This window comes from Pseudophryne corroboree (genome assembly GCF_028390025.1).
Source record: "Pseudophryne corroboree isolate aPseCor3 chromosome 3 unlocalized genomic scaffold, aPseCor3.hap2 SUPER_3_unloc_80, whole genome shotgun sequence".
Lineage (NCBI taxonomy): Eukaryota > Metazoa > Chordata > Amphibia > Anura > Myobatrachidae > Pseudophryne > Pseudophryne corroboree.
The window spans coordinates 372,968-386,291 of record NW_026967575.1 but is presented as its reverse complement, the minus strand read 5'-3'; the positions used below and the strand labels follow the sequence as shown (position 1 = coordinate 386,291).

The following is a 13,324-nucleotide window of genomic DNA, read 5'->3' as shown; positions in this document are numbered from 1 at the left end:
ACAGAACACACATAAAGGCTGACACAGCAAATAACAGTAACACATACAAGGGATTAATTAGAAATAAAGAAGCATAATCATCATTAAGTCTAATTATCAACTGATTCTGTGTGGAACACATACACCTCTTTACTGTCTCCAGCAGCCCCTGGTACTGCACTGTGACCACCCGCCCCATCTCCCCCCACTATTGCCATCCACCCCGTGTCTCCCCCACTACTGCCACGCACCCTGTCTCCCCTCCCCACTACTGACACCCACCCTGTCTCCCCCACTACTGCCACTGCCCTGTCTCCCCCCACTACTGCCATCTACCCGTCTCCCCTACTACTGCCACCTGCCCTGTCTCCCCTACTACTGCCGCCCGTCCCATCTCCCCCCACTATTGCCATCCACCCGTGTCTACCTTACTACTGCCACCTGCCCTGTCTCCCCGCTGACACCTCAGCCCTGCTTGCAGATGTTTACCCACATAGACATTGCCTCCAGCAGCTCCCACTACTGCCACCCACCCTGTCTCCCTCCTCAGCCCTGCTTGGGGACGTTTACCCACATACACATTGCCTCCAACAGCTCCTACTACTGCCCGCTGCCCTGTCTCCCTCCTCAGCCCTGCTTGGGGACGTTTACCCACATAGACATTGCCTCCAGCAGCTCCCACTACTGCCACCCACCCTGTCTCCCTCCTCAGCCATGCTTGGGGACGTTTAACCTCATAGACATTGCCTCCAGCAGCTTCTACTACTGCCCCCTGCCCTGTCTCCCTCCTCTGCACTGCTTGGGGACAATATTACCCACATAGACATTGCCTCCAGTAGCCCCCCGCTACTGCCACCCACCCTGTTTCCCCTGACATCTTAGCACTGCTTGGGAATTTATGGTACTGCTAACAGTCCATCAACAGATGGAAGAAACCCAGGCAGTACGGAGGCAGCAGCTGCATCTGGTATCATGGTCATGCAAGGCTGGGAGTCAGTAAGATTACTTAATAGAGGGTCTAAATTCAGTAAGGATAGCAGATGCTGCTAATTAGCAATCCTTTTCCTAGCGTGCTAGGGGCCGCCCATCGCAAGGCCACCTTGCATGCTGACCACCGCCTACCCCCTTGATGAAGCAGAAATTGCGATTGCCTCACAATTTCTGCTTTATCGTAGAAATTAGTGAAGCCTCCTGCTGCCGCTGCTTGCGCAGGAGGCCCGCTGCATTTTTCTTGATCATGGCGGCTGCATGTGAAGTCACACAGCCGTGATCATGCCCATCTCTGTCCTCCGTTCGCGCCACACTGCCCCCGCACCGATCCGTCTCCTCCCTAGAAATGGAGCATTGCCCGCCCATCCCCGTGACTGCCTCTGCCTAACAGGCAATCACATTTTCTGCGTCCTCTGCAGAAAATGCAGGTGCATGCACGGGATGGGTGCAGTGGATGCGCCCGCAACTTTTTTTCAATAATTCCGTTTGGACCACACACTGCGATCAAACCTGAATTAGGCTCCGAGTCATCATCTTACAGGCAGCCAGTGAAGGGAGCAGAGAATGGGTGTTATGTGGCAGAAACGGGCTGGTTAGGTAACAGCCTGGCTGCTGCATTCTGTACAAGCTACAAGCTCTGTAATTCTTTTGCTGGGAGACCCAGGTAGAGGACATTGCAGTAGTCTGTGCGTGATGATACAAGTACATGTATGACTGTAGGTAGATCTTCTGAGGGAAATAAGTACTGGAGTCTGGCTATGTTCCTCAGATGAGGATCTGATTGTGGCTGATACCTGATGTCTAAGTGTCACTCCACAATCCAGGACACCAAGATTCTGCACAGGATCAGCATTTTGTAACTCTGAAACCTCCAAGTGTAAGTCTGGTTGGTTTGCAAAGCTGAGCTGTAGCCCTGTCCTTTGTTGGTGAGCTTCTACCATATGGACCTGTTTCACCAGGACTGAGTCACAGCCAACTGGCATCACCCACACCTGGAGCTCATCTAGACAACCATTTCGGATTGGGACTGGGTTCTCAGTATCTGGAGCAAAAGACAGATCATCTGCATAGCAGTGGTAGATGAGGGCATGACATCTGATTATTTCACCATGCAGTAGCATGTATATTACAAAAAGCATAGGAGATACGATAAGAACCTTGAAGAACAACGCATGGCAATGATGAGTATACTCCAGAAGATTAAAATGGCTTCTCACCTGTGTGTCTTCTCTGGTGTGTAACAAATTGTGATTTGTGTGTAAAACATTTCCCACACTCAGAACATGGAAATGGCTTCTCACCTGTGTGACTTCTGTGATGTACAACAAGAGCTGATTTGAGTGCAAAACATTTCCCACACTTAGAGCATGGAAATGGATTCTCACCTGTGTGACTTTGCTGATGTGTAACAAGATGTGATTTCTGTGTAAAACATTTCCCACACTCAGAGCAAGAAAATGGCTTCTCACCTGTGTGACTTTTCTCATGTTTAAAAAGATCTCTTTTGTGTGCAAAACATTTCCCACACTCAGGACATGGAAATGGCTTCTCACCTGTGTGATTTCTCTGATGTGTAACAAGTTCTGATTTCTGAGTATAACTTTTCGTGCACTCAGAGCAAGAAAAAGGCTTCTCACCTGTGTGATTTCTCTGATGAATAACAAGATGTGATTTGTGTGCAAAACATTTTCCACAGTCAGAACATGGAAATGGCCTCGCACCTGTGTGACTTCGCTGATGTCTAACAATATCTGATTTCCGGGCAAAACATTTCCCACACTCAGAGCAAGAAAATGGCTTCTCACCTGTGTGACTTCTGTGATGTATAACAAGTTGTGATTTCCGGGCAAAACATTTCCCACACTCAGAGCAGGAAATTGGATTCTCACCTGTGTGACTTCTGTTATGACTAACAAGATCTGAATTTTGTGCAAAACATTTACCACACTCAGTACATGGAAATGGCTTCTCACCTGTGTGACTTCTCTGATGTTTAACAAGTTGTGATTTCCAGGCAAAACATTTCCCACACTCAGAGCAAGAAATTGGATTCTCGCCTGTGTGACTTCTGTTATGACTAACAAGATCTGAATTTTGTGCAAAACATTTACCACACTCAGGACATGGAAATGGCTTCTCACCTGTGTGACTTCTCTGATGTCTAGCAAGTTGTGATTTCTGTGCAAAATATTTCCCACACTCAGAACATGGAAATGGTGATGTACCTGTGTGACTTCTCTTATGTGCATCAAGAGTTGATTTGTATGTAAAACAGTTCCCACACTCAGAACAGGAATATGGTTTCTCACCTGTATGTATTCTCTTATGTATTACAAGATGTGATTTATATGTAAAACATTTCCCACACTCAGAACATGGAAATGGATTTTCACCTGTGTGACTTCGCAGATGTGTAACAAGTTGTGATTTCCAAGTAAAACATTTCCCACACTCAGAACATGAAAATGGCTTCTCACCTGTGTGACTTCTGTTATGACTAACAAGATCTGATTTCTGTGCAAAACATTTCCCACACTCAGGACATGGAAATGGCCTGTCACCTGTGTGACTTCGCTGATGTGTAATAAGTTGTGATTTCTGGGTAAAACATTTCCCACACTCAGAACAGGAATATGGTTTCTCACCTGTATGTATTCTCTCATGTGTAACAAGACCTGATTTATATGTAAAACATTTTCCACACTCAGAACAATGAAATTGCTTCTCATTTGCCTTAGCAGGCTGATGGGTAATAAGCTTTGTGTTCTGTGTAAAACATTTGGCATCTATAGAACACAGAAACACTGTATCTACTGTCAGAGCTGTAACAGATGCACCAATATCAGAGTGATCAGGAGAACATTTCCCAGGATCAGAGGGATCAGCTGATAGAGCTGGATGTATAATTGGGGTAATGGGAGTAGCTCCTGGAGAATCCTGTCTACTGTCATCTTTTATGTCACAATCCGGGGATAACATTAGATGTCCTTCTGAGATATTCCTGCTTGTGTGTCCATCTGCTGGAAATAAAACACATTATGGAAATGTGAAATTTTCTGTAACAATATTAATCTTGTAAACAATAGGAGAAGACGACTTTCTGGGACACTTAATAGTAAATGTGTGTATTAAAACATAACTTTTAATGAAGGCTTTATAATAATGTCTCCTAACATTACTCCTGGAAGCATTGGTAAGGCAGCATTCCTTTATGTGTGTGCTCATATGCTGGTAAGCCTGTACATGTGTTACTCACCCTTATATAAGGTATATTGCTACAGCAGAGTAGGTGTGGAACAAGGTATTTTACATGCAATACACCATATAATACCCTGTAATCATCATCATCTACTAGGTTATAATCCACTGTAACACCCCCATCTTCAGTGTCTTACCTCTATTCTCTCACTAGTAATAAGGATGATGTGTGTACGGTAAGTATGATACATAGAATTACATATCAGGATCTATACAGCAGCCACCATACTTCTGCATCTCATACGTGTGCTACTGGCAGCAGTGAACATCTGAGTGAGAGTGCCGGGAAGACAGCAGAGTCTGATGAGAAAGAGATTGGATCTGCCTTTGCAGGGATGTACCACACTTGTTAGTATATAAAATAATAAATAAGAGGGGCCTGAGTCCATCCAGACGTGCTTTCTGGAGTTCTCCTCACTAAGTGGCTTATCTACCCTCCTTGATAGCTCTCAGCCACCGGCTGGGACCAAGACACAATCTATTAAGTACCCCACTCCTCCTGCCCTAAAGCCGCTCACTCCGCTCAGTCCGGGCACCGTTCACTGCTGCAGCCTAGTGACACAGCTGAAGCCATGGGCTGTATTCTGGGGCTAAGTGCGCCCAGTCTTTCTTGCACGCTCCGCGCTTTTGCCTCAGGTGGGAGCACTGGCTCTTGCTACTGCAGGGGGCAGAATGGGCTGCGCACAGTCACCGGAGCCCCTTGGAAAGTGAGGTGATGATCAAGCACTCTTGCTCCATTGCCCTTTCTCCGAATTCCACTAGACGATCTGCTTAGATATCCGTGTCGCCCCCCCCCAGGGACGTTGGACCTTCGGCCCTGCTAGGTATGAAACATGGCTGCTGCTAGTAGAGAGGGTGGGGCTTGTGGGTCTCACCGGTTCTGTACAAAGGTCCACTGGTAGGCCGCCCTCTTTGATGCCAACGCCCTTAGCACTCTCTACCTCCACCAAGCTCATGAGTGCCGCCCTCATGATGCTTCTGGACATGTTGAAAAGGATATCCACACTCTTCTCCTGATACACGATCTCCAGATCATCCTTAGACATTCCGCTGAAGTCCGCCATCTTGTGCGTTCTCCTGCGCTGCAGTTACTCCTCTCCTAACTCGGCTTCTCCAATCAGGTGACTGAAAAGCCACCTAAGATTATCCCACCGCTATGCCAGCAATTTCTGTGACCGGACGGTTCTGTATGAAAGCCCTCGCATCCCGCCCCAGTCACGGAATGGATGTTTAGGTCACACGGGATCTGGCCACTTAGTGGATTCCCACTTACCGTCAGTAACCACCTATTACTGACTCCACCCACTGCGCAGTGGGTGGGTACTACGCTGCCACCAGACTCTTTGTTGCCATGGAGTCTGGAACCATGGTACTGCTCTGTATGCGTGGACACGCTGTCTTACCACACCTGCGTGGTGTTGATAAATCACCACTAGTCACTGGACTAGGCCTCCACACGGTAGCTGGTGGGAGGCGGATCTTGGAGATGCTGAGTGGACCCTGGACAGCCGTAAAACTGAACTATGTTTGGCATAGCACTGCAGGTCACAAGATGAAGCGGTTGTCTTGAGGCAGATGTTTATTCACTCAAACAGTCTTAAAAAAGACTCTTCCCTATTGCTAGGGGCAACAGCAATACAGCAAGATGTTTACAGCAGAGTGAAAATGGTAAAATACCTCTGGAGGCTCACAGGCCTCCTCTTTTTTTCTTACTCCAATACACATACCACAAGGGGTAAGTCCACCGTGCTGTTCTCAACCAATCATTGTTTACCCATGTGATGTGCATGCCTTGGCCACATGCACAGCTAACATTGTCCTCTGTGGACGGTGGGGAGTAGTCACTCTCCTTTGACCGTCCCATCCTGGAGGGTTGTTATCCGCCCTGGTGACGTTCAGTCTAGGCAGGGGGAAGCTTTCTCATGTAAACTACTTCCATGAATCTGCCCGGGTACCCAGCTCACCATCTCCAGCCTAAACTTGGGCTCCAGAGATGGGAGGCCTAGATCCCCGGTTAGGGTTTCCTGCCCACCGACGGTGATCCCTATGGAGCTCCAGAAAACCATTCAGCTTGTTTTAAAGCTGAGCTGCTCCTCTCTCTCCCCATGATACTTCCATGTGGGAGGCTAGAGAGGAAGGCATTCCATTTTTGGGGAAAAGTACTGGAGGAATCCATCTGCCGGCACAGTAATGGATTCCCCCCCTCCTGGACACACAACCAAGTAAGTTCATTTCACTTTAAATACAATTCAAGTACACTATACACATTGTTGCTTAAATATACACTGAGCCAGTGCCCTGCACAGGCTCCAAATACCCAGGCACTGCAGTGCCTCACCATACTATTATATATATATATATATATATATACATACATACACACATATATATACACATACATATATACACACATATATATACACATACATATATACACACACACAGTGTTCGCAAATGTATTTTACCCAGATCAGAGGACGGGGACTCACTTTTCTAAAACGTGTGGGTCCCCGAAGGACGCGCTGCACTGCTGCCAATTCCTGGCTCTCAATTGACTGCGCTTCCTGCCTGTAAAGGAGGAGGTGGAGCCTTACCACTACCAGTCCTCTGGTGGTACCTTCCCCTCCTGGTCACATGCAGCCGCGGATTCACACGGGGGCCGGGCAGAGAGTGAAGACGGCTCTACGGCTGCTCTACGCTGTGGGAGGTGAGCGCCGGTGACAGCGTAAGTGCTGTGGGGTAGGGTAAGTAGCCTAGGAGCGGGTGGCTGAACTTGGGTGGCTGCTTTCCTTGCATGCCTTGTGTGTCTTCTGGGAGTGTCATGGGATTGTAGCCCGACCTCAGTGGTTGTTTCAGACGTCCACTATAGTAAGTTTCCCTGATATTCCCAGCGCCATTCACAACTAGACCAAGCTAAGGATCTATGAGAATATAACATGAATCTACTGTGCAGGCACTGCTGGTACCTGTGGTGCACCCGCTACTTCTGGGATCATCCTGTCAAGCTGCCTAAAACGTCTGCTTCCGTCAAAAGCATTTATACAAGTGATCTGAGCCAGGGCTACATCATATAAGGCTAGAAATGAGAAACCACACCGGCACCCCAATCGCAGCACTGCCGACACCTAACCCTCCCACTCACAGCCTAACCCTAACCTCCCCCCAGCACTGCCGACACCTAACCCCCCCACACACAGCCTAACCTCCCCCCAGCAGTGCCTAAACCTAACCCCCTTACCCACAGCCTAACCCTAACCTCCCCCCAGCAGTGCCTAAACCTAACCCCCCTTACCCACAGCCTAACCCCCTTACCCACAGCCTAACCCTAACCTCCCCCCAGCAGTGCCTAAACCTAACCCCCCTTACCCACAGCCTAACCCTAACCTCCCCCCAGCAGTGCCAAAACCTGAACCCCCTTACCCACAGCCTAACCCTAACCTCCCCCCAGCAGTGCTTAAACCTAACCCCCCTTACCCACACATCCTAACCCTAACCTCCCCCCAGCAGTGCCTAAACCTAACCCCCCCTTACCCACAGCCTAACCCTAACCTCCGCCCAGGAGTGCCTAAACCTACCCCCCCTTACCCACAGCCTAAACCTAACCCACCCTCCTTAGTGCCTAACCCTAACCTCCCCCCAGCAGTGCCTAAACCTAACCCCCTTACCCACAGCCTAACCCTAACCTCCCCCAGCAGTGCCTAAACCTAACCTCCCCCCAGCAGTGCCTAAACCTAAACCCCCTTACCAACAGCCTAAAACTAACCTCCCCCCAGCAGTGCCTAAACCTAACCCCCCTTACCCACAGCCTAACCCTAACCTCCCCCCAGCAGTGCCTAAACCTAACCTCCCCCCAGCAGTGCCTAAACCTAAACCCCCTTACCCACAGCCTAACCCTAACCTCCCCCCAACAGTGCCTAAACCTAACCCCCCTTACCCACAGCCTAAAACTAACCTCCCCCCCAGCAGTGCCTAAACCTAACTCCCCTTACCCACAGCCTAACCCTAACCTCCCCCCAGCAGTGCCTAAACCTAACCTCCCCCCAGCAGTGCCTAAACCTAAACCCCTTACCCACAGCCTAACCCTAACCTCCCCCCAACAGTGCCTAAACCTAACCCCCCTTACCCACTGCCTAAAACTAACCTCCCCCCAGCAGTGCCTAAACCTAACCCCCCTTACCCACAGCCTAACCCTAACCTCCCCCCAACAGTGCCTAAACCTAACCCCCCTTACCCACAGCCTAAATCTAACCCGCCCCCTTAGTGCCTAAACCTATCCCCCCTCCCGCACGCTAAACCTGTGGCGGCGGGATCCTGATCTCCTCGGGATGCCGGCATCGGTATTCTGGCGGCTGTCGGGATTCCGGTGTCGGTATTACGGCTGCCGGGATCCTGAATGCATACCTCCGGTACGATAACAGCCCTGCAGCAATGTCACCCCCTCGCTTCCCCTGTAACACTTTTGTAGCGTCTAAGGCCCTCATTCCAGGTTGATCGCACGCTAGCTATTTTTTTGCAGCGCAGCGATCAGATAGTCGCCGCCTATAGGGGAGTGTATATTCGCTTTGTAAGTGTGCGATCGCTTGTGCGAGGGAGCGTTGCAAAAACATTTTGTGCAGTTTCTAAGTAGCTCTGGACTTACTCAGCCACTGCGATCATTTCTGTCTTTTTGGAGCCGGAATTGACGTCAGACACCCGCCCTGCAAATGCCGGGACACGCCTGCGTTTTTTCAAACACACCCAGAAAACGGTCAGTTGCCACCCACAAACGCCCTCTTCCTGTCAATCACCTTGAAAAAAAACCATTAGATAATAAGAATTTACTTACCAATAATTCTATTTCTCGTAGTCCGTAGTGGATGCTGGGAACTCCGTAAGGACCATGGGGAATAGCGGCTCCGCAGGAGACTGGGCACAACTAAAGAAAGCTTTAGGACTACCTGGTGTGCACTGGCTCCTCCCCCTATGACCCTCCTCCAAGCCTCAGTTAGGATACTGTGCCCGGACGAGCGTACACAATAAGGAAGGATTCATGAATCCTGGGTAAGACTCATACCAGCCACACCAATCACACCGTACAACTTGTGATCTGAACCCAGTTAACAGCATGATAACAGAGGAGCCTCTGAATAGATGGCTCACTACAACAATAACCCGTTTTACTTAACAATAACTATGTACAAGTATTGCAGACAATCCGCACTTGGGATGGGCGCCCAGCATCCACTACGGACAACGAGAAATAGAATTATCGGTAAGTAAATTCTTATTTTCTCTGACGTCCTAGTGGATGCTGGGAACTCCATAAGGACCATGGGGATTATACCAAAGCTCCCAAACGGGCGGGAGAGTGCGGATGACTCTGCAGCACCGAATGAGAGAACTCCAGGTCCTCCTCAGCCAAGGTATCAAATTTGTAGAATTTAGCAAACATGTTTGCCCCTGACCAACCAGCAGCTCGGCAAAGTTGTAAAGCCGAGACCCCTCGGGCAGCCGCCCAAGAGGAGCCCACCTTCCTCGTGGGATGGGCTTTAACAGATTTAAACTGTGGTAATCCCACCGCAGAATGCGCCAGCTGAATAGTGCTACACATCCAGCGCGCAATAGACTGCTTAGAAGCAGGAGCACCCAGCTTGTTGGGTGCATACAGGATAAACAGCGAGTCAGACTTCCTGAATCCAGCCGTCCTGGAAACGTAAATTTTCAGGGCCCTGACTACGTCCAGCAACTTGGAATCCTCCAAGTCCCTAGTAGCCGCAGGCACCACAATAGGTTGGTTCAAGTGAAAAACGGAGACCACCTTCGGGAGAAACTGAGGACGAGTCCTCAATTCTGCCCTATCCATATGGAAAATCAGATAAGGGCTTTTACAAGACAAAGCCGCCAATTCTGAAACTCGCCTGGCCGAAGCCAGGGCCAACAGCATGACCACTTTCCACGTGAGATATTTTAAATCCACAGTCTTAAGTGGTTCGAACCAATGTGATTTCAGGAATTCCAAAACCACATTGAGATCCCAAGGTGCCACTGGGGCACAAAAGGAGGCTGAATATGCAGAACTCCTTTGACAAAAGTCTGAACTACAGGCAGTGAAGCCCGTTCTTTCTGGAAGAAAATCGACAGAGCCGAAATCTGGACCTTGATGGACCCCAATTTGAGGCCCAACGTCACTCTTGCTTGCAGGAATTGTAGGAATCGACCCAGCATTCCTCCGTCAGGGCCTTCTTGGCCTCACACCACGCAACATATTTTCGCCCAATGCGGAGATAACGTTTTGCGGTGACATCCTTCCTGGCTTTGAGCAGGGTAGGGATGACTTCCTCCGGAATGCCCATTAGGATCCGGTGTTCAACCGCCATGCCGTTCAACGTAGCCACGGTAAGTCTTGGAACAGACAGGATCCCTGCTGCAGCAGGTCTTGTCTGAGCGGCAGAGGCCAAGGGTCCTCTGCAAGCATCTCTTAAAGTTCCGGGTACCAAGCTCTTCGTGGTCAATCCGGAACCACGAGTATAGTTTCCACTCCTCGCTTTCATATGATTCTCAGTACCTTTGGAATGAGAGGCAGAGGAGGAAACACATAAACCGACTGGTACACCCACGGTGTCACTAGAGCGTCCACAGCGATCGCCTGAGGGTCCCTTGACCTGGCGCAATATCTGTTCAACTTTTTGTTGAGGCGGGACGCCATCATGTCCACCCGTGGTCATACCCAACGGTTTTCCCGCATTTGGAAAACTTCTGGATGAAGACCCCATTCTCCCGGGTGTAGGTCGCCCATCGGAGAATCCTTGTGGCTTCTGCCATCGCCATCCTGCTTCTTGTGCCGCCCTGTCTGTTTACATGGGCGACCGCCGTGATGTTGTCTGATTGGATCAGTACCGGCTGGTTCTGAAGCAGGGGCCTTGCTTGACTTAGGGCATTGTAAAAGGCCCTTAGCTCCAGAATATTAATGTGAAGTGAAATTTCCTTGGAAATTTCTTCCCTGTGTGACTGCACCCCAGCCCCGAAGGCTGGCATCCGTGGTCACCAGGACCCAGTCCTGTATTCCGAATCTGCGGCCCTCTAGTAGATGAGCCCTCTGCAGCCACCACAGCAGCGACACCCTGTATCTTGCTGACAGGGTTATCCGCTGTTGTATCTGTAGATGGGACCCGGACCATTTGTCCCACAGGTCCCACTAGAACGTCCTTGCGTGGAACCTTCCGAATGGAATTATGCTTCGTACGAAGCTACCATTTTTCCCAGGACTCGTGTGCATTGATGTGCCGACACCTGTCCTGGTTTTAGGATGTCTCTGACTAGAGATGACAACTCCTCGGCTTTTTCCACTGGAAGAAACACTCTTTTCTGGTCTGTGTCCAGAATCATTCCCAGGAACAGAAGACGTGTCGTCGGGACCAGCTGTGACTTTGGAATATTGAGAATCCAGCCGTGCTGTTGTAGCACTTCCCGAGAGAGTGCTACCCCCACTACCAACTGTTCTTTGGACCTCGCCTTTATCAGGAGATCTTCCAAGTACGGGATAATAAAAACTTCCTTCTTGCGAAGGAGTATCATCATTTCGGTCATTACCTTGGTAAAGACCTTCTGTGCCGTGGACAACTCCAACGGCAGCGTCTGGAACTGATAGTGACAGTCCTGTACCACACATCTGAGGTACTCCTGGTGAGGAGGGTAATTGGGGACATGCAGGTACGCATCTTTGATGTCCAGGGAGACCCTGTAATCCCCCTCGTCCAGGCTCGTAATAACCGCCCTGAGCGATTCCATCTTGAACTTGAATCTTCTGATATAAAAAATTCAAGCATTTTAATTTTAAGATGGGTCTCACCGAACCATTCTGTTTAGGTACCCTGACCATTGTGGTATAGTAACCCCTTCCTTGCTGAAGGAGGGGCACCTTGACAATCACTTGTTGTGATTATAGTGTTGAATAGCCACCAACACCGCCTCCCTGGCAGAGGGAGGTGCCGGTAAGGCCGATTTTATGAAACGGCGGGGGGGGCGAACATCTCGAACTCCAGCCTGTACCTCTGAGAAACTACTTGAAGGACCCAGGGATCCATGTGAGAGAGCCCACTGGGCGCTGAAATTTCTGAGACGGGCCCCCACCGTACCCGGGTCCGCCTAAGCAGCCCCAGCGTCATGCTGTGGGCTTACCGGACGCAGGGAGGACTTCTGCTCTTGGGAACTAGCTGTGTGCTGTAGCTTTTTCCTCTACCTTTGCCTCACGGCAGAAAGGATGAGCCTCTAGCCCTCTTGCTTTTCTGGGGCCAAAAGGACTGTACTTGATGATACGGTGCTTTCTTTTGTTGTGGGGTAACCTGTGGCAAAAAAGTCGATTTCCCAGCAGTAGCTGTGGAAACGAGGTCTGACAGACCATCCCCAAACAGTTTTACCCCCTTATAAGGCAAACTTCCATGTGGCGATTCGAGTCGGCATCGCCTGACCATTGCAGAGTCCATAACCCCCGTCTGGCGGCAATGGACCTAGCGCTTATTTTTGATGCCAGCCGGCAAATATCCCTCTGTGCATCACGCATGTATAAGACCACGTCTTTTATATGCTCTATTGTCAGCAAAATATTGTCCCTATCCATAGTTATTTTCCGACAGGGAATCTGACCACGCAGCGGGAGCATTGCACATCCATGCCGAAGCAACGGCTGGTCGCAATATAATGCCCTAGTGTGTGACTATATCTTATAGGGTAACCTCCTGCTTTCTATCAGCAGGTTCCTTCAGGACGGCCGTATCCGGAGACGGTAGTGCCACCTTTTCTGATAAGCGTGTCAACGCTGTATCTACCCTATGGGGTGTTTCACCACGTGATCTATCCTCTGGCGGGAAAGGGTACGCTGCCAATAACCGTTTAGAAATTATCAATTTCTTACCGGGGGAAGGCCACGCTTCCTCACACACTCATTTAATTTCTCAGATGCAGGAAAAACTACTGATAGTTTTCTCTCACCAAACACAATACCCTTTTATGTGGTACCTGGGGTATAATCATAAAATAAGATTTTACTTACCGATAAATCTATTTCTCGTAGTCCGTAGTGGATGCTGGGACTCCGTAAGGACCATGGGGAATAGCGGCT

General features: G+C 49.6%; 1 protein-coding gene across 1 annotated transcript; it reads right to left on the bottom strand.

Moving 5' to 3' along the window:
* Positions 1–386: 386 nt before the first annotated feature.
* LOC134984797 (gastrula zinc finger protein XlCGF26.1-like) lies at positions 387–3,986 on the bottom strand. Its single transcript, XM_063950279.1, has one exon. The coding sequence runs from the start codon at positions 3,946–3,948 to the stop codon at positions 2,170–2,172; it is 1,779 nt and encodes a 592-aa protein (XP_063806349.1). The 5' UTR covers positions 3,949–3,986; the 3' UTR covers positions 387–2,169.
* Positions 3,987–13,324: the final 9,338 nt, after the last annotated feature.